Genomic DNA, 20,714 nt, shown 5'->3' with positions numbered 1-20,714 from the left:
ATGAACGACTACTAGTCGAATATATATATATATATATATATATATATATATAATTATATAATTTTATTATAAATGTAAATGATAAAAAAATACATATTAAAATATATCAACATTTTAAAATACATATTACTTTTATAATTAATTACATGTGTTTTTTGTCTTATGTTTTCTTGTTTAACTTTATATTTACATATTTGCATCAAATTTAAATGTGTGTGTATATACAAATGTAAAAGAAAAAAAAGTGTTCGAACATTAATCCATATTAAAATGTGACGTATGTGTAAAATGTTACATTTTTTAAAAATGGGGGCAAAAACAAAAGTGTTGCGTTTATAATTTTGTTCAGTGTAGTAGCAACTTTACATGGCAGCTCAATCTAATGTTAGCCTAGAAAGAAGTGCGCAGTTCACGTGTTTGTGCGGAGTGTGGAAGCTGAACAGTAGCGAGTTTGGGCTACTGCATGACAGATGGAGGCGCCAGTGCGATCATTTGCTCTTAAAATACTTCGTCATTTTTGATCATACAGATAAGAGTAATGCATCTTTTGTATCTGTAAAGACTCTACATTTATTAGTGTGCACTCAGAATAACAACGAAATGTTGCGCTTTTGTAAAATAATGAAAGCAAACAGGATGCACTTTCTGCCATCTCGGTCTGTGAACTCGAGCGCGAAACACCTTGTATATCTTTGCCTTACAGACATTAAAATATATCTATAGAGAGTAAAATGTCTATCATTTTTAATATGGATTAATATTTTCTAATACTTTTTTTTCTTTTACATTTTTATTCTATCATATGTGTGCATGTATTGTATTTGTATTTATTATATTTATGCAGATGCTTATATTCTAATCAGCAAATTCCCATTAGATTTAATCTAATCTTAGAATGAAGCTAAACTGTTTTTGGAAGAAAACACTGTATTTAGGATGAAGTTAACTTACTACTCATTCAACTAATGGCACTTTTTAACGTGAGCAGAAGCAGTATTCCGCTGCAGTGGGGATGCAGGCAGAGCTGTTCTCTCTGCAGTCAGTCTGTTTTTCCCTGATTGTCATTAGTGCTGGATACAGGGGCTCAGAGAGTCCAGCTTCTGCTGAGGCAGAGCAGGAAGAGCTGAGCTCAGCAAAAACACAGCCAATCGGTAGCACTCTGGACAGCAGTGCAGGAAACTACGCATAAAACACAGGCAAGAGCTGAAAAGTGCAGGCTGCGAATCAGGGTTTCCATTTATATTCATGCTGAAAGTGCTTGCGTTGTAAGCAGGGCTGATTTAATTGGTCTTGGTCTTATCAACACAACCAAACATTTAATTTATTAGGCTGACAGCATCAATAATGTGCATGCTTTGTCTTATGAGCCATTTTCGGTTTTGTCTTTACATACCTGAACTACAATTGTGTGAAAATTACTAGCATTTTTAAAGAGGCTTTTAAAGATGTTAATGTTCTTTAATTAATAATAAAATGAAAATAAATTAAAATAATAAAAATAGAAAATCTAATAAAATGTTTTTTATATTATTACATTTTTAATTATTTTTTCATTGCTATCAAGTATATAAATAATACTGAAATACTAGTGTTTTTAAAGATGTTTTAAATGTTTTATAGATGTTAATACTCTAATAATAAAATACAAATAAATTAAAATAATGCAAATAGAAAATCTAATAAAACATGCTTTTGATTTTTACATTTTAAATTAAAATGTATAAAATAATTACATTTTTCACTAATATTTAATTTATCATTCATATAGAAATTCATAATGCTAAAATACTAGCATTTTTAGATGTTTATATATATGTTAGTGTGATATCCTCAATTACTCTAATAACAAAATAAATTAAAATTATAGAAAATCTAATAAAACATGATTTTTATTTTATTACATTAGTTCAAATGAATGAAAGTATTTTATTTTGTCAGTAATGTCAAGTAGTACATAAATAGTGCTTTATTATATAAAGACATTTTTCATTGAATAATGTTAATATGTAAAATATAACCATGTTTTTGTTAGTGTCATGAGTGAATTGATGCAGTGAAGAGTGATGTCAAGGGTGGGCATATGCAGTATTTGCATAAGAGTGATTGACATTTAGGGTGGGCCTCAACCTTGCCTTTGAAGCTTATTTGAATATGCATGTGTTGTGGCAAGCAGCAAAGTTGGAGTCATTGTCTTAAGTCAGTTTTAACAAATCTGTTGATTTGTTGGTGCAATGATTAATTTGAAATACTCTTATGGTGTTCAGGACTGTAAATGTGATGTGTACAAGGTGTCTGGCATATTTGCAATTTTTTCAATCAGAGCTTTTGCTTGTGAAATCAGCTTTGTATGTAGTGTATTACTAAGCATGTAGCTGAGCTTACCGGTCATGCTATTTATCTGAAGCCCATATGCCAGCCACTTATGCAAAAGCACAAAACCTCAACCTATTTCTGAACTACAATGATTTCCGGCCATGGTATTGCTTAAATGAGTGTGGTTAGTCATAGTTCCTCAGCACACTTGCATTTCTTCTCACATTTATAAGTTTAATTTTCTTCCTGTGGTTTTAGGGAGTGGTCTTTCAGCTCCCAGCAGCAGCGTGACTTCGCCCAGTCACATGAACGTACCACCCCACACTGTCCCTGACTTCTCCTATTCCAGCAGTGAAGACGAGTTTTACGATGCAGATGAGTTTTATCAGAGCAGCACCTCACCGAAACACTGCATAGAGTGAGTTAAACACACACACACACCACACTGAAACACAGAATAGTGTAAGTAATGTACAGAAACACACACATAAAACCTTCTATATAATTAAAACTCACTGAAGTACTGCTGCACAAGTAAATATATATATATAGTAGCACCACCTGCCCACACGCACATTAACTAACGCTGCATAATGTGAAAACAGTAAGTACTGCTTAGAGATAAACACACTTCCACGCACTATTTACTGCAAACAAAAAAACACACACACTGACCTAATTAAAACAGTGCATGGACTCACTTACACACACAAACTCTATCTTCCATTGCCACATAATTTATTTTGGAATAAGCTGACGTGATGTTCTTGTGTATCTGCAGTCCGAACAGAACCGCTGCTGTGAACAGTGAAGACAGCACAGCCCTGAAACGACCAGACACCAACGAATCAATCAACTCCTCCATGTCGAACGGCACCACTGATGCAGGTACATAAAACACAGACAAAGACACACACACACACACACACACACACGCACGTCCCTCACGTTTAAGTTTCCCAAAATGAATCCGAGCACATGCTGTGTTTGTGTTGTGTCTTCTTGCTTGGTGCTTGTGTTGAAAGTGAAGTGTGTATTTTTTTTTTGTATTTAAAATTTGACCAGTTTTAACACCAGCACCAAGCAAAAACTCGCAATGTGTACAGTATAATTAAGATGAATTAGAATAATTAATATTTATTATAATACATTTTTATTAACAATAATTAAGGTTCTTTAGTGTTTTTGAAAAGTCTCTAATGTTCACCAATGTTGCATTTCTTTAAATACACTAAAGACTACTAATTTACAATAACTGTTTTCTGTTTGAATATATTGTGGTGTAAATAAATGTAATTTATTCCTGTGATGGCAAAACTGAAATTTGATTCTACAGAAATCATTATAATATGTTGATTTGGTGCACAATTATTATTGGAGCTCATATTATTAATGGTTCTTATTATCAATATTAAAAACAGTTTTTGATGCTTAATATTTTCTTTAAAAAGGTGATTTATTTCAGGATTCTTTGATTAATAGAAAGTTTAATGAACAGCATTTATATTAAAATATAATTTTTTGTAACATCGTAAATGTGTTTACTGTCACTTTTGAACAATTTGCATCCTTACTGAATAAAATAATTGTTTTAATCATATACATAAAGAAACTACAGTTTTCACAAAAATATTAAGCAGCAAAAACTGATTAACATTGATAGTAATAAGAAATATCCCTTGAGCCCCAAATCACAATATTAATGATTTTTATTATATTTTTAATCAAATAAATGCAATCTTGGTGAGCATAAGAAACTTCTTTCAAAAACATTTAAGAAAATATTTATTTCTAACTTTTGGCCAGCAATGTGTGTATATGTTTGTTTTATGTTCAGTGTTTGCTGTGTGTTTTTCTCAGATCAGTTTGACAGTCATGATGAGAAAGATGATGACGGTGAGGGTGAATCTGTGGAAGAACACAAAAGTGTCATCATGCATCTGCTGTCTCAAGTGCGACTTGGCATGGATCTCACCAAGGTAAACACAAACAACCTTCTCTTATTTTTTACATTCTTACCTATTTTTTTCATACTGTTTCCACCTTTTAATCCATCTTTGGTCATCCTCAGGTCGTCTTGCCGACATTTATCTTGGAGCGGAGGTCGTTGCTGGAAATGTATGCAGATTTCTTTGCACACCCAGATTTGTTTGTAAGGTAATGCACATCCTGTCTTTTTTATAGATCTCACAGCTGTTCTACCATATGGACTTATCACTCTTATGTCTGATTACAGCAGCACTGTTTCCAATGTACTGTGCAATTGGTTCCAATGTTGAGCTGAGGAAATAATTAAACATGTCCTGCCAGAATATCTTTGCTCTCTGAAATAGAAGTGTGATTCGTTCTAGCAAGTTGATTTGTTCCAACAGTTCATTTTAATGAACTCATGATTGGCACATTTTGCAGTATTGCAGATCAGCAGGATCCAAGGGATCGCATGGTGCATGTGGTAAAGTGGTACCTCTCAGCCTTTCACGCTGGTCGGAAAGGATCTGTGGCCAAGAAGCCCTACAACCCCATTCTGGGCGAGGTGTTCTTCTGTCACTGGGACCTGCCTTCCGAAACGGAGGATCCTGCTGCTTCTGTGAGTGTGTGTTTGAAGGTCTAAAAAGCCAATGTTTGCAGTATCTTAACAGATTTTATTTGTTGTCACTGTTTTCTTCTCCCTCGCTCACTGTCTATCTTTCTAGGAGTCTGTATCAGACGGGCCAGTGCCGTGGAGTAGCAAAAACAGTGTGTCATTCGTGGCAGAGCAGGTTTCTCACCACCCTCCTAGTAAGTGCTGAACTAATTACTAACTTTATCCCTGAGTATCCCTAACTAATTTATCCTAGCCACTAGTAGAAGAAAATAGATCCAATTTACAAGTTACCAGAAATGTACTGGTACTGAAAAGTAAAACAAAAACAATTATCTGTTTAATTAGCAACTTATTTATTAATGCAATAATCTGTTGTGATTTTTGGGTAAATGGACATTTTCCAACACCTTTGTCCTTTTGCAGTATCTGCATTTTATGCTGAGTGTTTCAGCAAAAAAATCCAGTTCAATGCCCACATCTGGACGAAATCGAAGTTCCTTGGAATGTCAATTGGTGTCCATAATATTGGTCAAGGTAGTCGAGGACGTTGTTAAGTAGTGATTAATACACATTAGTGCTATTGCAGTGCTTAACTGTCCTCTCCTGTTTCCCATAGGTTGTGTGTCTTGTCTTGAATATGATGAGCACTATATTCTTACTTTTCCCAATGGCTATGGAAGGTAAGCATGGTTCTATTTGATCAATTTATCACACTGATGTATTTTAGATTTTTTGATTTCTAGAGGGGGAAGTGGGCAGAGCAATCCCATCCATCTTACTGTGCTCCAATAGGTCAATCCTCACTGTTCCATGGGTTGAGCTGGGTGGAGAGTGCAATATTTCCTGTTCCAAATCTGGCTACAGTGCCAATATAGTTTTCCACACCAAACCATTCTATGGAGGAAAGAAGCACAGAATAACTGCTGAGATATTGTAAGTCAAAGTGGTACTTTCCATAAATTCAATCATAACCGCTACTGTCATGGTTTCTTTAGTTGTTACAATAAATTCATGAAAAGAAATTTGTATGCGAATGCATTAAGATTATTGTCATGTTAATTGAAAATATATAATAAAATCCTCATAATATTGTCCTTTTTCTTAGTGCTCCCAATGATAAGAAGTCATTCTACTCCATAGAGGGAGAGTGGAATGGTGTCATGTATTCAAAATGGGCTACCGGGGTAAGTTTGAACCCTAGAAAACAAGAAAAGGAAGTACCTTCAAGAACAAAATGAAATAACATATTTGTTTTCCGCCCAGGAAAACGCAGTATTCATTGACACAAAGAAAATGGGCATTATTAAGAAGAAAGTGCGGAAATTGGAGGACCAGTTGGAGTATGAATCCAGAAGGTGTGTGGGTCTAACAAGTTTTTTTCTTCTTCTCTGCTTTCTAAATGTTGTCTACTTCATGGAGCCTCTAAAATAGGATTTGCTGGAACGCAAAACATTTCCAAAGACCACTTTCTCTTAAGCTATAGTGCAGATACACACACTTTTTTAATCTTGGGCTTGACTCTGTGACAAGTCATGGGAAACCATCCTTAAAAACCCATTTGAATTTTGTGTGGTTAAGAATGAAGTCTAATCCCTCAGGTTCTTAAATCTAATTTGTACTACCGAATGAGGTGTCTTGTTTTCCCGCTCAATCTGGGAGGGTTTGGAAAGTGATTTGGAAAATCCACATTGAAAATCTGCGGTTGAAATTTCCATTAAATCTGGAAATAAACAAAGTTTATAACAGTTTTAGGCTTTTTTGTATTATTATGTTATGTATAAATATAAATAAATATTTCAGGTTCTCTCAGATGTTCTTGCTTCCATTAAGGCTCAAGAGTCTCATTGGATCATTCTTAAATCACATGATCATCAAGTTGTACACAAACCTGTGGAGCTCATAGAGCTTGAATGCTGTTGCTATCAAAGCAAAAGATGGACAAAACAAACAGAAATGTTCAACTTAATCTCAGACATTTTTCAATTCAACTTTATACGCAAATAGTTTTGCTGATAATATAATTTGTAATGCAAAAGTACAAAATACAAGCATTTTGACTAGTGGACTTTTATAACAGTTTTTTCTTTTGTTTGCTGATCTTCATTTATTTAATTTTGTTATTTTTGTGGCGGCTCCTCTGGGGACCTGCTGAAGTGATGTTTTTTCTGCTTGGGTACCTCTGTGAGATGATCTAATGCAGACCGCTGTTATTTCTCTGTCTGGCTGTCAGTTTGTGGAAGGACGTGACCGTGAACCTGAAACTGAAGTACATTGATGCTGCGACGGAAGCCAAACACAGGCTGGAGGAGAAACAGAGGGCGGAGGCCAGAGAAAGGAAGGAGAAGGAAATGCAATGGGAAACGAGAGTGAGTGTGCTTATGTACACACACATGTGGAGGGGAAATGTGCCGTGAGAAATAATGAGATTGAAATATGACTCTGATAAATGGTCCTTAATTGGTTCCCGTTGCTTAAAAGCAGCATGTTCTTAAACTGAATGTTACCCATGATGCACATAGCTGGATGTTTAAAGTGGCCAACAGTGCCTGACAGTTTTTCAAATTAATTTTCTCCAAACATATTTCAGCTTTTATCCAAACCAACCTACTCATGTTGAATTCAGAATATCAGAACATACATTCATTTGATGTAAAACACCTTTGACTGATCATCTTGATTGATCTCAAATTATCCGTCTTCCTTTCAGAACAATGTTTATTTAAAGAATGATTTGTTTGTTTCCCTGCAGCTGTTTCATGAGGACGGTGAATGCTGGGTCTATGACAAGCCTCTTCTGAAGCGACTAGCATCGCAGCGGCACTGAGGCCGTTTCCAAAACAGCAGAGTCTAGAAAACAGAACTCTCTTGCAAACCACTTTTCTTATTCAGCCTTGGAATGACTGACGAATGAACCCTTACAGCTTTGCATTTTGAAAGTTTGAACGAATGATAAGAAGAAAACACAAACTTAATCTATACAAACAATAAAAACCTCCCTGCTCACTAGTTCAACACTTCCACCTCTCTATCACACTTTGAGGAAGGAAACACACCACAAACACACAGGAGACGCGATCAGAAGCCCTTTAGCATCACAAATCAAACAAGCGCTCTCGTCTCGGCAAAAGAAGAACGATCCCAGCGGACGTCTCTCTCTCTTTCTCCCACTCCAGAGGGGTTGAGGTGTTTTTATCGAACAAAACTACAGCGTTCTGTATCTCAGGGAAGCAGCGGACTGAGGATTGAAGGCTGTATCTTAATGTTCGAAAAGCCTTAACAGTGGAACCACAAAAGAAAATGAGAACTTGGGTTCACATACTGCTAGCTACAGCTATTTATATATATAGAAGATATGATATATTCTTGTTTTCCTTTTATCTTCTTTCTCTGGGGCAATAGTAACTGTTTGAATATACGTACTTGACGGCAGCCATTCCCTTTATGTTCCACTCCATCATCAGCCTTTCATGCTACAAAAGCCACAATAAGAAAATTTACCATTTACATTGCGGGGCTGAAATTTGAGACAACTTTGCCATGGTGGTTGTAATCCATTCCAATTCTGTTTTGTTTAGTTTTTTTGGGAATGATTTGATATGCTCTAAAGCCTCGGGGAGGCTGTTTTTTTTTTTTATAGAATGCTGCTTGAGTGTCCACATAATTTATCAACTTAGTATAAAGTTGGACTGTCCAGTAGGAAATCGCAACGGTGCACAATAAAACTATTTGCCAAGTCTGTGCTTATCCCGCTGAGGGCATGCAACGTTATCACAAATTGCCCTGAAATCTCTCTTTCTGTGAAATGTCACATTTTAATCCAAATAAATATACGTTTCATATAGTCATGCATCAGAAAGATTTGATTCTCTTCTTGAAGGTAAAAGTAACAGTCTGTAGATGCATGGAGTCGCTCAGGTCAGTGTTTTCTCCTGGAATGACGTCTATACATTGTGTAACATCAACAAGCAAAATCAAATTGTATTATCCTTTTTTTTTCTGAGATGCAATTAGAGCAAAACTGGCAAAACATTATTACTGCTATAGCTTAAAGAAAGCCACTTGCTCTTCATATACTGTAATAAATTGGAGGCCTTATGAAGTAACGTTTACTTTCGCCTAGTATTGCTTTCCAGAAGCAATCCCAAACAATTTTTTCTTTGCCTGTCAACAATTGATTGTACCAGATTTCCATGTATCAAAATATAATATTAAATCTCAGTGAGACCAATTTGTGTGAGATGGTTGAATGCATTTCTTGTTACAGACATCCAGAGTTAAATGATGCTGTTGTTCACTTCATTTGAACTACAGGGATTTGCTGCATTTTTATTTCCAAAGTAATGGGAATTAATTAACTTCTAAAGTCACAGTTGAGGTGTATTTTTTTTTCTAGTTATGTTCTGCTTTATCTAGTAACTAGAAATTAAATCTAGTAAGTGTTTAAAAATTCTTATTCAGAAATGACGAATTACTGGAAAAATCATACAAATTTGTGGGAATTCTTTGGTCAAATGTGTGGGAAACCTTCAGGTGATATATTGAAAGTATACCAATTTCAGAGTTATTTCACATTAACCCGTTTAATCCCAAATTTTTACCAGACATGAAAATATCCAAATGATGTGTCATTGGTAACCCTTTGAAATAATCAATAATTATTTTTTGACATTTTTTGGGAAAAGTTTTGGAAAAAAATTGTGTTTTATGGTCGGTCACAATTGTGAGCGGTGGGATAAGGTGAGTACTGAATTAACATATTTCTGCAGTCATTGTTATATATCTTAGCCCAGCTATTTTAAACTGTTTAATCACATTCTAGGGTTATTATTATGCATTAAAAAAAACTATGCAACATTGATAGGAACACTGAAATTAAAAAACTAAAGAATTCAACCATCAAGGCATTTCAAAATTGTTACTTTTTTGTCAAATATAACATCAAATTTTTATATTAGTGCTACCAGTATTACAACATCAATATTGTAAATTGTTTGTAACATTTGAATTTTTAATTTAGTGCAATATTTTGTCATTGCAACATTTTAGTGTAATTTTCACTAGCAACTGCAATTGGATTTACAGGTGCATCTCAATAACTTAGAATGTCATGGAAAAGTTAATTTATTTCAGTAATTCAACTCAAATTGTGAAACTCGTGTATTAAATAAATTCAATGCGCACAGACTGAAGTAGTTTAAGTCTTTGGTTCTTTTAATTGTGATGATTGTGGCTCACATTTAACAAAAACCCACCAATTCACTTTTCCTTCCGCTCAACTTTCTGTTAACATGCTTGGATAGAGCACTCTGTGAACAGCCAGCTTCTTTGGCAATGAATGTTTGTGGCTTACCCTCCTTGTGAAGGGTGTCAATGATTGTCTTCTGGACAACTGTAAGATCGGCAGTCTTCCCCAATATTTGTGTAGCCTAGTGAACCAAACTGAGAGACCATTTTGAAGGCTCAGCAAACCTTTGCAGGTGTTTTGAGTTGATTAGCTGATTGGCATGTCACCATATTCTAATTTGTTGAGATAGTGAATTGGTGGGTTTTTGTTAAATGTGAGCCAAAATCATCACAATTAAAAGAACCAAAGACTTAAACTACTTCAGTCTGTGTGCACTGAATTTATTTAATACACGAGTTTCACAATTTGAGTTGAATTACTGAAATAAATGAACTTTTCCACGACATTCTAATTTATTGAGATGCACCTGTATATTGTAAACCTACGTTCAGTTATCCCACCGGTCACTATTGTGACCATCAACATGTTTACTCATTCTATGACCACACTCAACAAAACTTAATATATGTGAATTAATATATTAATACTAGACACCTTAAAGATAATGTGTACCAAAAATCGTCATATCTTTATGTTAACATACTTTACTAGCCTTTTGTTTTGGAGCTTTGATGCAGTTATCATGTTCTCAAGGTGCAAACAGGAAATAAACTGCTCTGGTCATGTGACAATTTACACTAATCATGTGAAACTGCACATATTTAATTGAGACCCTTTATTTTTTCCATGTTTGCAGGAAGTGCACTAAAACATCAGTCAGTACGGTTTTTAGAGTTTTATCAATTAAAACCTTTTTTACGGTCACTATTGTGACCGGTGGGATTAGGGGTTAACTCTCTATCAAATAAATACCGTTTGCTATAACTTTTAAGCACCAAGCGATATTGTATATGTGCACATATAATGTCATGAAACCACTATCTATGACTTTACTAGATACATTAAACGGAACGTGAACAAGCCATTTAGCGCACCCATCTCACATTATTATACTATTTAAATAAGTAAACGTGCTGTTATCACTGAATGCAAAAGCACCACAGCGCCACCTGGTGTCATTAAAGTGCATCTAATATAAGAAGAGGAATTTCCCAGAAACCATTGCGCTGAAACAGTATAAAAAGCAAAGTGACGCATTAATTCGGTCTCATTCTGCTGCGGCGCGTCAAGTGTGGAGTAGGTAATTTATTTATTCGTTTTATTAAAGTCATTTTATGTAATGTGGGGTTTTCTATAATATCTATGTTTGTTGTGTAGAAGTTAAGTTTTATTCTTTGTTTTAAATTCGTTCTGCAAGAAAGGGAGTTGATAATTCGAAGTGCGGTCCACGTGTTACAGGCCTCGAATGAGAGTTGAAATACTTTTTGTATTTAAACTGCTTTTTCAAATATGCTTAAAATAAGTGTTGAGGGAAAGATTTTAATAGTACTTTCGCAGAAAAACTAATTTATTTAACGGTTAATTAAATTCTTACATGTGGTTTGAAAGTGCGTTGTAGCGAGTCATTACCTCATGTTCACATGCGTGATGATACATGATGTTGGTAGGGACATCTGAGAATACTTGATGAGTACCAACATCTCTGACATGCATAACTACGCTCTGTGTGCAGTCTTATACTGTCTGTTAAGTGCAAAGCCTTTATAAGGTTTCTTTTTTTTCCCCCTCTCTCCAGGTCCAGTATCCTGAGGACTGATAAACGCGGGAGACAGCTGGTATGTACTTCTATCCATCTATGGTCTATCTATCTAGGATGGTTGCATTGCTTATGATGACTAAATGTGTATAAGAGTAGTGGACAGGAGTGATTTCTGAGAACCCATTTTCTGAGGCATTGTCTGAGGGTTTATCTTTTTAAACTATAGTTGGCTTTTTTCTAATTTTTTTTTTTAATGTTTGCAGGATTGTTGTGAATCTGGAAAGTGGTGTCAAAGGTATATATTGTTTTATACATGCTGTGCTTTAATATAAGTGTATGATGATCCAATTTGCTACTCTTGAGTTTACTCTGATGAAACTGCAACCACCAAGATAACGTTGTCTGAAGCACAGCATTTGAATACAAGTGTGTTGCGTGTGTGACCTTTGTTAATATTTGACATTTTTTGATTCATAGGAACATGTGCATTGCAGTTGAATTGAAAGGTAAGCATTTTGAAGTACTTCTGAAGTGCCTCCTAAGCTGCGGTCATTCACTGTTCATGATGATTGTTTTATAAAACAATGGGAATCTCTCTGAATTAGACTGAAAGACATCTGTGTACTGAAACGGTGCTTGTTTAAGACGTTATCCTCTGTCTCTGTTCTGTACTAACTGTATTTTATTACAGGCTGTTTGAGATGTTTGCACAAGAGATTAAGATGCCACCAGCTGAGCACGGTATTAATTTAGCATTTTTAATACTTTAGTTTCTGTGATGCAAATGATGACTGCATAGTTCAGCAGAAAATCCATGAAGAACACAAAGCATAGTCTTTCGCTCCTAGCTGATGCATCACTGGTGTTCTATTTCTGTGTTTTAGTAGTGGTGGTGTCTTAAGTCTCGTTTCTCTTTGCAGCAGGAGTTCAACTGGGGAGCTAGCACGTCTGGCTATGGGAGAATCCGCAGCTGTCTGAATGTTCTTCAGGGTAAGTCAGTTGAAGGGACTTGTTACTGGTACTACAGTGGTCTCAAACTGATGAGTTTGAATCAGGTCTCTGATCTTTTTGAGGACACGTTAAAACATTCTGATTTAAGACCACGTAGTTATGCTTTTTTTTTTTTTTTCTTTTTTTTTTTTAAATAAGAATGTTGAGTTTAATTGTCTTTTTTGTCTTTTTAGGCCTGATGACCAGCATGATGTGCTGATGACAGTCACTGTAAGCATTTACTCCTTTTTGTAGTTGTAAATCTGTTGCTCTGACCATTGTGATGAATCTGATATCCACTGACTTTGCCATGGAGGATGAATATTAGCTCTGGCTGATGTGGTCACGTTAAAATTCTGTGTTTATGGATGTTTTCTGTTCTAACAGGTGTCTGCTCATTGACCAGTATGGTGTTGACCCCTGTCGTGCCATGGGAGTGTGGTGTGCATTTTTTTTTTTAAAGGTTGGTGGGTTTTTTTGCAGACATTCCCAATATCTTTCATAGTTGGGTTTTTGTGATGCCTCAAATGTCTGACCTGAACACACAATGTGGACAGTCTTTGACTGAAACCCAGGTGCTGGTTTGGACAACATGTTGGCTGTGACCAACTAACCAATGGTGGTCTCTCTTTAGGGAGCTCAAGATCATCCAGGATGGCTCGGAAAGTATCATTGTAGTATAAGGTATGGTTATGACATGTTCTCTTTCAGTGTTTATTGCAACCTGTGATGACATGATTCTGCCAAATGAATCTGCTGATTATATCCTTATACCGTTCCTTATATCTGAGGTTGACTTTGATTCTACTTTAACCTTGATATTTGCACTTGCGCTCTTCTAAAATCTCTCCTTGTTTCTTGCAGAATGACTCTTCTGAATGGTGTTCCAGGGCTTCAGTTCTTGTACCTCTTATGATTTTTGTAGTCTCTTTGAAGCAATTAAAATTACATTTCAAATCCGTTATCTACATCTGTTGCAACTAAGCAAAGTTTGTAAAGTGTCTTCAATAAAGTGGTAAAATCAAAGGTCAGTCTCAAGTTTATAAAGTGTGTGGGGGGGTGATTATCTTCTATCATTGATAGTTTAAACTGAACATTCAGACATTTTGGTAGCATGCAGTTTGCCTTGGCTTGTTTTACACTTAATGTTGAGTGCTGACTTGCTAAACCTAAGCTATGGAAGCTAGTTTCTTACACATTATTTGCAGCTCAAAACGGAGTAAATTCTGTCGTGATGGCACGTGTAAGTTGATTTACACTTAACGCATGGCTCATTTCCATGCAGGTTTACCAAAGCCTAATTCTGTGTCGGAAATGGGGTTTCATATGAACGTTCTCAGTATTTGGAGTGGCAGCAACTTTTATCGCAACATTTACTCTGTCGCTAACATCGGTTGTACAGAAGCGGCGATACCTGATATGCAAATTAGCCCAGCAATCTAATATATCAAACTTAACATCACGTTCTCAAACTACTGCGATTGGTCCAGTCTGCTCAGCGCTGAGAAAATGAGCTATTGCTACGTGACCAGGTCTGTGCTACTTCATGAAGTTAAACCTGAAGTGACGCGGATTTTTTTTAAATATTTGAACAAGTATAGTTTGTTATAATGGCCACTGGTTTGATAAAAGAATCGCAGAATCTTTTCTTACAACACCAAGCCCCGCCCACTTTGTACCCTGTTCCAGTGAAGATTGTGACGTGTTTCAGTTCTGAGCGCAGATGCGGCCTGCAGTCAGTGAGGCTCGGATGCAATGTTACAGTCTCTGCGAGAGCTATATTTTTGTCGGCACCGATGTTTTCTCTCGTAATCTTGCTCTCATTCCTGGCTATTTCGGCTGAAGCGGATTTTTTTCAATTCGATAGCATTTCAAATGTTTCTTCCTATTATTTCAATTACATCTATTGCAATATTTGGGAAGGGGACTGTCAACCACACCAGGATGATGCAACCCAACAAGGTAAAGATATAATATAGCTATATATAATAAAGGTATATTTTAATATATGCTATGGTAAAATGTTTATATAAATATACAAATCATATATTTATATAATTTAAGATGGATTGAATAACCAACGTGTAATGCGTTATTTTTTTCTGCTAATTGTTTTTCATGGAAGCGTTTAGAAATTTTCTAACAATACTGAGCAGAATAATGTATTATGTAAATATAATGTATGAATCTATTAAATGGATATGGATAATAAAATGCATTTTAAGTTGATTTGGATAAACTTTTCCCAGTGTCTCTTTAAAGAGTGGCAGTATTTGTACTGATTGTAATTTAACTCACTGCCGGCTTATGTAACACTCTTCTCAGTGGCTACTGGGGACATTTGGTCAGGGTTTCCCCAGTACTACACTGGCATGCTGACTGCATGGTACTGCAGCCTGGGTCAGTGCTGTGATTCAGGAGACTGTAGGATTACAAATAACATCACAGGTGGAGACATCAACATCATGCATGCATTATTTTATACAAATATTCAGGTTTTTACAATTGTTGAAATTATAGAAATATCAGAAAGTTCAAACACAAAATCTTGGGAATGTCTGAACATTTATTGAAATGAATTTCTCTTATCAATGCATATTTCAGGATTGGAAAAAGATCTACAGGTGAAGCTTCATGGGCAGCACCTGGTCCAGTCTGTGGTTCTGAAAGCCATTCAGGGATTCATCAAAAACCCCGAGTCCAACAAACCACTGACTCTGTCCTTTCACGGCTGGTCTGGGACAGGCAAGAACTTTGTGGCCCGGATAGTAGCGGACAACCTCTACCGGGATGGTATAAAGAGCGAATGTGTGCGTTTGTTCATTGCCCCATTCCACTTCCCTCACGCGAGATTGGTGGACGTGTACAAGGTGAGCAAAGGTTCAACATTTGACATCCACACAGCTGCCCAGGTCATTTGATCTGATTCAGCAATCGTCTGTTGATTTAGTTTACCTTTTACAAACAAATGAGTAGTATTTGGTTACATTATAATGTTACACATGAGTAAAATATTTGCTACTTGTACTATAATTCATCTGCTTGGATATATTTAACTTGAAAAAACTAAATGCAACGCATTTCACATAGGCAGGGGTCCAATACAATCACTTTTTTTGAGCTTCTGGGGAACATTTATTGGATCACTGCCATGAGATGTCAAAGCTGTGGTACAATTGTATGATTATGCAATTCAACCTTGATATACTTGGATAGTTCAGTTAGAAAACCTGATTCAGTTGATTGTGCTCCAAATTCTGAAATATTCACGTACGTGTTAGTGAATCCTGAACCTTACTTGTGCTTGTATTTGTGTGGGTGTGTTTGCGACCAGGGCCAGCTAAGAGAAGCCATTCGAGACATGGTTCTGCGATGCCCACAGACTCTCTTTATCTTTGATGAGGCAGAAAAGCTTCACCCGGGACTCATTGATGCCATAAAGCCCTACATGGACCACTATGATAATGTGGATGGGGTCAGCTATAGAAGAGCCATATTTCTGTTCCTAAGGTTGGTGTGTTCTTTACAGATGCAAAATCTGAAAAATGTAATTTGTTGCTATGATCCAATTAAAAAACTAAAAACTAAAGTCTGTTTCCTTAATGTCATGCTTTAGCAATATCGGTGGTGGTGCCATCAATGAGGTGGCACTTGATTTCTGGCACTCGGGACAGAATAGGGAAGATATCGGCATGGAAGACTTGGAACATCTTCTGCGTGCTGAAGCCATGGAAGCAGAAGGTACCTGCAGTCAAGTACATCATAACAGAACTAATAAATCTAATTGCTAAACATCTGACAAATATCTCATAGATGTTGCGTATTTAAATTCATATATACAAGTCTGTGATTTTCATGAAAAAATGTTATGATTCCTGTTGCTAAATTACTTTTTACCTTTGCAGGAGGTTTTGCGCAGAGTGAGCTGATTTCAGGCCATCTGATTGACTTCTTTGTACCATTCTTGCCGCTGGAGTACCGGCATGTGAAACTGTGTGCACGTGATGCATATGCAGCTCGTGACCTTCAGCCGGATGAGGGGACTCTGGATGAAGTGGCTAAAGCCATGCTGTACGTTCCTAAGGAGGAGAAACTCTTCTCTGCACAGGGTTGCAAATCCATTCCTCAAAGGATCAATTTCTTTTTGCCATAACGGAGAGCAACATAAGATCACTGACATTAAAGAAACACAGAGTATACTTGAATGAAGCAGAAATGACTGCTGATATCTGAAATGCAAATTATACAACGCTGACAATGCAGAAAAAAACTTCACATGTAGAGTTTCAACTCTATATAGGACAGGGAGAGAGGGGTTTGCTCATGGTAAACCCTACTGAAATATATTTTTAAGAACTTTTTATCTGTATCTATCTTATCTACTTCTCCCAAGCAATGTTACAGTTTACATGCATTGATATGAACTTAAGCAACCTAACCTCTTTAAAAAAGACTGCATTTACAGTAATGCACTTACACTGGAAGCCTCTTAAGCAAGCAAAACCACAATGTTTAAGTTTTTTTTTTTTTACATTTACAGTTAAATGGAAATTGCTGTTTGCAACCTTTTTGTACTTCCATACTATGTATTTCTGAGCAAAACAGGATATTCAATAGAAAAATTAATTGATTGGATCTGCTAGGCTTTTCCTGTAAGTATATTGTTGTCAAATGTGTTTTAAAAGACCATTTTAAATGTTTTTCTGTGGTAATCGACTGAATGTAAGTTTTCTTTAACCTGGAATATTTCTTTTAGTTGCCGTTTTATATTTTTGGCATATTTCAGTCATCATTATCTGCATTAAAGATCATATTTCAAGACTTATGTAACAATTAAAAAAAAAAATCTTGTTTATTTATTGTATATCTTTTTGTGTCATGTATATTTAAATGTTACAACCTCTTCAAAACTAGTTAAAATCATATGTGCTTTTTGTTCATTGATATTTCCATTTTGAACACATTCTGATATGAAAATGTTGAAGTGATTCAGTTGTTGGTGAAGATATGCTACTGAAATGATCATTTTTATGTAGGTAGAAAAAGAGCTAGAGGGTTAAGCTTGACAAACATGAGATTGAAGGAATCATTACTATACAACTGAGACTTGATGTAACTTTTTCACATAGGCCAGTACGCATTTTTCTGTAGTTTGCCAATTTATCAAATTAACCTGATTTTATTCACTGTACTGTTTTCAACTAGTAACATGCATCTTTGGCAAATTCATTGCTAAAAGTAACAAGCTTTTTGATTTTGAAGTGTCCGCTCTGATAATGTTTACTGAAAGAACTATATTCAAGTTGTGCTTGAATGTAACTACAGGTTAGTGTTTGATGGATGAACCATGTCACCAGCTAACATTCTACATTTTTGTAAGGGTTTTGTCTACAAATAATGTCAGACAAGTGATGCCAAACTGGGTGGGATTTTTGTCAACAGCTTTTTAAAAATGAAGTTACTTTACTAAACATTCAGTCTTCTGCTTAGGGTTTGGCTTAGTGCAGTTTGTTATTATTAGTTGAGCAAGCTTCAATTCTGCATTTCCTTTTCCCACTGATAACACAGAAACCAGTGGGAAATGGCATTGTTACTGATATTTGTCTAATGTAAAAGAGAAATAAAAGATAATGTGCCAAGCTCTCAAAACTCTTGACTTGATATCTCTGTATACATTTTTGCAAACCACTAAACCACATGCTTGGATTAATAAAATGCAGTGGAAATAAAAACCAATTCCATTAACAAGATCTTGTTTTTGAACAACTTTACAACTAAAATATCAGTGAAAAGCAGATATCATGTTCATATGAGCACGAGCTTACATGCCAACTCGTGAACAAATATTCCTTCGAATCTGGTCGGTTCTTTTTAAAGACCGTGCTGAACCTGTTTCACAAGATGATCTGAATGAATTATTCACGAATAGAAACGAACATTCCTTCGCTAATCGAGTGGAAGCAGCTTTCGACTCAAAAATGCACTCGTCGAACCAAACGCATCTTCAAATTTCAGAAATATGAAATAAAACTGTTGGAAATACATTCACAACTTGATTGCGCGACCATTTAATTAACATATATGAAACAGACTTGGTTGTAAGCATTTTATTACAACGTGAAAAAAAGGTTTTATAATCTGCAAAACAATAATATGTATATACATGTGGTTATAATGAAAGATTTTAGATAATATACACCACCACCACTGCCAGACTGCCTGATGTCAGGAACCACGTAAGAACAATGGAACCACTGAGTCCGTTTTCCGAATCGGTTCATTGAACCGATTCGCGGAAATGAGTCTTCTCATCACTAGTGGCTGCCAAACGCGTGGTCAGCTGGCATTGGCCAGAAAGGACCTTCCACATCATTCCTCTAATGATCTGATTGGCTGACCGGTGTGACGCTGACGTCTCCAGCTGCCGTCCAATCAGAGCCAGCCATCTGTTCCCAGTTTAGAGGCGAGACTGAGCGAAAGAGAGCAGCGCACAGTGATTTATGCAGGCATGTGAAGATCCAAACAGAGCTCATTCTATACATATTCAAGCCTCATATTTCTTATTAAATCGTTTCCTTTATATTTTACTGTTCTGTCTCCGTAAAAAGAGTATATATATTTTACTGCAAAGATGACAGCGTTATCTCTACTGGTTATGGCCGTGTCCATCGCTTTAATAACTGCAGAATCATCTGTTTATTTCCGAGAGCAATTTGAAGACGGTGGTAAGTTTGAAGTAATTGTGTTTTTATGCTGTTTGAATACTGTTTATGCGGCTTTATCTGTGGCTTTCGAGCATGTGATGGAGTCGCCATAGACCTGATTTTCTATGTGATGGAGTCACTATATGCCATTTTAATGGCTTGGCAACAATGGTGTGTTGCATTCATTTAATAATAATAATAATAATAATAATAATAATAGTAGTAATAATAATAATACTTTTAAATCTTAGTCTTGGTTTGGATAGTGGTTATCTTATAACAAATAGTCAAGGCAGAACGGATGAATAATGATCAGTGGAGCAAACGTCCTTGATTTAATCTGATCTTACTCATAATTATGCATATATGCATGCTAATAATAAAGCTTTTAATTTTATATTCATGCCACACATGCACATTTCAGACACCTGGAGGAGCCGATGGGTGGAATCCAAGCATAAATCAGACTACGGGAAGTTTGTCCTCTCTGCAGGCAAATTTTATGGCGATGCCAAGAAAGATAAGGGTGAGTGTTGCTTTAGTTATTACAGGCACCAGATAATTGACACCGGTTTGTTTGAATTTGTGGCTTCCTCCGTTTTGCATTATTGTATGCTCTGAATAATACGCCAGGGGAAGGGCCACTGTCTGTGACGTAATTCCCTCTGCTCAGCTGCAGGCATGTAACACCATCTGATATTTACTATGATTCAAAACATTACAAAACCACGTGTACTGTAGGGCCCGGTTACCCTGGCACAGACTAAATTTAGTCCCATTTTTGTCCAGCTATGTGCTTCGCTGAGGTTGAGGAATATAGTATGCTTTAAAGGTCCCATATTGTCAAAACTGAAATTTCCTGGCTTTTTTCACGATTACTGAGGTCTAGGGGCTATTTAACTACCATATAAGTTTCAAAACAGTCAGTCCACAGTAAAATTCACACAGCCTGCTTAAAGTTCTATCTATTTTTCACGAACCGTTGTGACTTCCGTAAAAAGTTGACGTCAGAACTACTGCCTTCAGTCACCACCCTGAGCACCGCCCACAGTCCCACTCTCCTTTTGCCAAACCCCCAGACAACATCGCGTCCATGCCTTTGCTGAGCAACGACAACACGGAAACATGTCGAAAAGGTTACCTTTAACCACGAAACCAGATCGGCCGACCTGTAACGTT

The 20,714-nt window shown here is 36.2% G+C and overlaps 3 protein-coding genes across 5 annotated transcripts in view; all 3 read left to right on the top strand.

The window, feature by feature from the left end:
* LOC107657891 (oxysterol-binding protein-related protein 9-like) overlaps positions 1–9,125 on the top strand; it is a 34,932-nt gene extending 25,807 nt beyond the window's left edge. For both annotated transcript variants that reach the window (XM_016446183.1, XM_016446184.1), the window contains 13 exons: positions 2,572–2,731; positions 3,095–3,201; positions 4,174–4,292; positions 4,385–4,470; positions 4,723–4,900; positions 5,007–5,091; positions 5,321–5,431; positions 5,514–5,577; positions 5,690–5,830; positions 6,003–6,081; positions 6,161–6,252; positions 7,128–7,263; positions 7,647–9,125. In XM_016446183.1, coding sequence (XP_016301669.1) covers positions 2,572–2,731; positions 3,095–3,201; positions 4,174–4,292; positions 4,385–4,470; positions 4,723–4,900; positions 5,007–5,091; positions 5,321–5,431; positions 5,514–5,577; positions 5,690–5,830; positions 6,003–6,081; positions 6,161–6,252; positions 7,128–7,263; positions 7,647–7,721 — 1,433 coding nt within the window. In that variant the 3' untranslated portion in view covers positions 7,722–9,125. The remainder of the gene's footprint in view (positions 1–2,571; positions 2,732–3,094; positions 3,202–4,173; positions 4,293–4,384; positions 4,471–4,722; positions 4,901–5,006; positions 5,092–5,320; positions 5,432–5,513; positions 5,578–5,689; positions 5,831–6,002; positions 6,082–6,160; positions 6,253–7,127; positions 7,264–7,646) is intronic.
* A 193-nt stretch (positions 9,126–9,318) lies between these two features.
* Positions 9,319–18,512, top strand: LOC107657890 (torsin-1A-like). 2 transcript variants are annotated; one of them, XM_016446181.1, is made up of 8 exons: positions 9,319–9,329; positions 10,428–10,430; positions 14,576–14,793; positions 15,157–15,279; positions 15,436–15,701; positions 16,166–16,341; positions 16,448–16,572; positions 16,737–18,512. In XM_016446181.1, exons 3-8 carry the CDS (start codon positions 14,628–14,630, stop codon positions 16,982–16,984), a joined length of 1,104 nt encoding a protein of 367 aa, XP_016301667.1. In that variant the 5' UTR covers positions 9,319–9,329; positions 10,428–10,430; positions 14,576–14,627; the 3' UTR covers positions 16,985–18,512. The 2 variants fall into 2 exon arrangements, with proteins under 2 accessions (XP_016301667.1, XP_016301666.1); XM_016446180.1 differs by lacking the exons at positions 9,319–9,329; positions 10,428–10,430 and having other exon boundaries at positions 14,076–14,793.
* A 743-nt stretch (positions 18,513–19,255) lies between these two features.
* Positions 19,256–20,714, top strand: part of LOC107657889 (calreticulin-like) — a 6,370-nt gene continuing 4,911 nt past the window's right edge. The window contains exons 1-3 of the mRNA XM_016446179.1: positions 19,256–19,337; positions 19,440–19,556; positions 19,960–20,061. Of these exons, the coding sequence (XP_016301665.1) occupies positions 19,463–19,556; positions 19,960–20,061 (196 nt within the window). The 5' untranslated portion in view covers positions 19,256–19,337; positions 19,440–19,462. The remainder of the gene's footprint in view (positions 19,338–19,439; positions 19,557–19,959; positions 20,062–20,714) is intronic.

This window comes from Sinocyclocheilus anshuiensis, unplaced genomic scaffold (genome assembly GCF_001515605.1).
Source record: "Sinocyclocheilus anshuiensis isolate Anshui unplaced genomic scaffold, SAMN03320099.WGS_v1.1 scaffold107, whole genome shotgun sequence".
In the NCBI taxonomy this organism is placed as follows: Eukaryota; Metazoa; Chordata; class Actinopteri; order Cypriniformes; family Cyprinidae; genus Sinocyclocheilus; species Sinocyclocheilus anshuiensis.
This window is presented reverse-complemented; position numbering and strand designations above follow the sequence as displayed.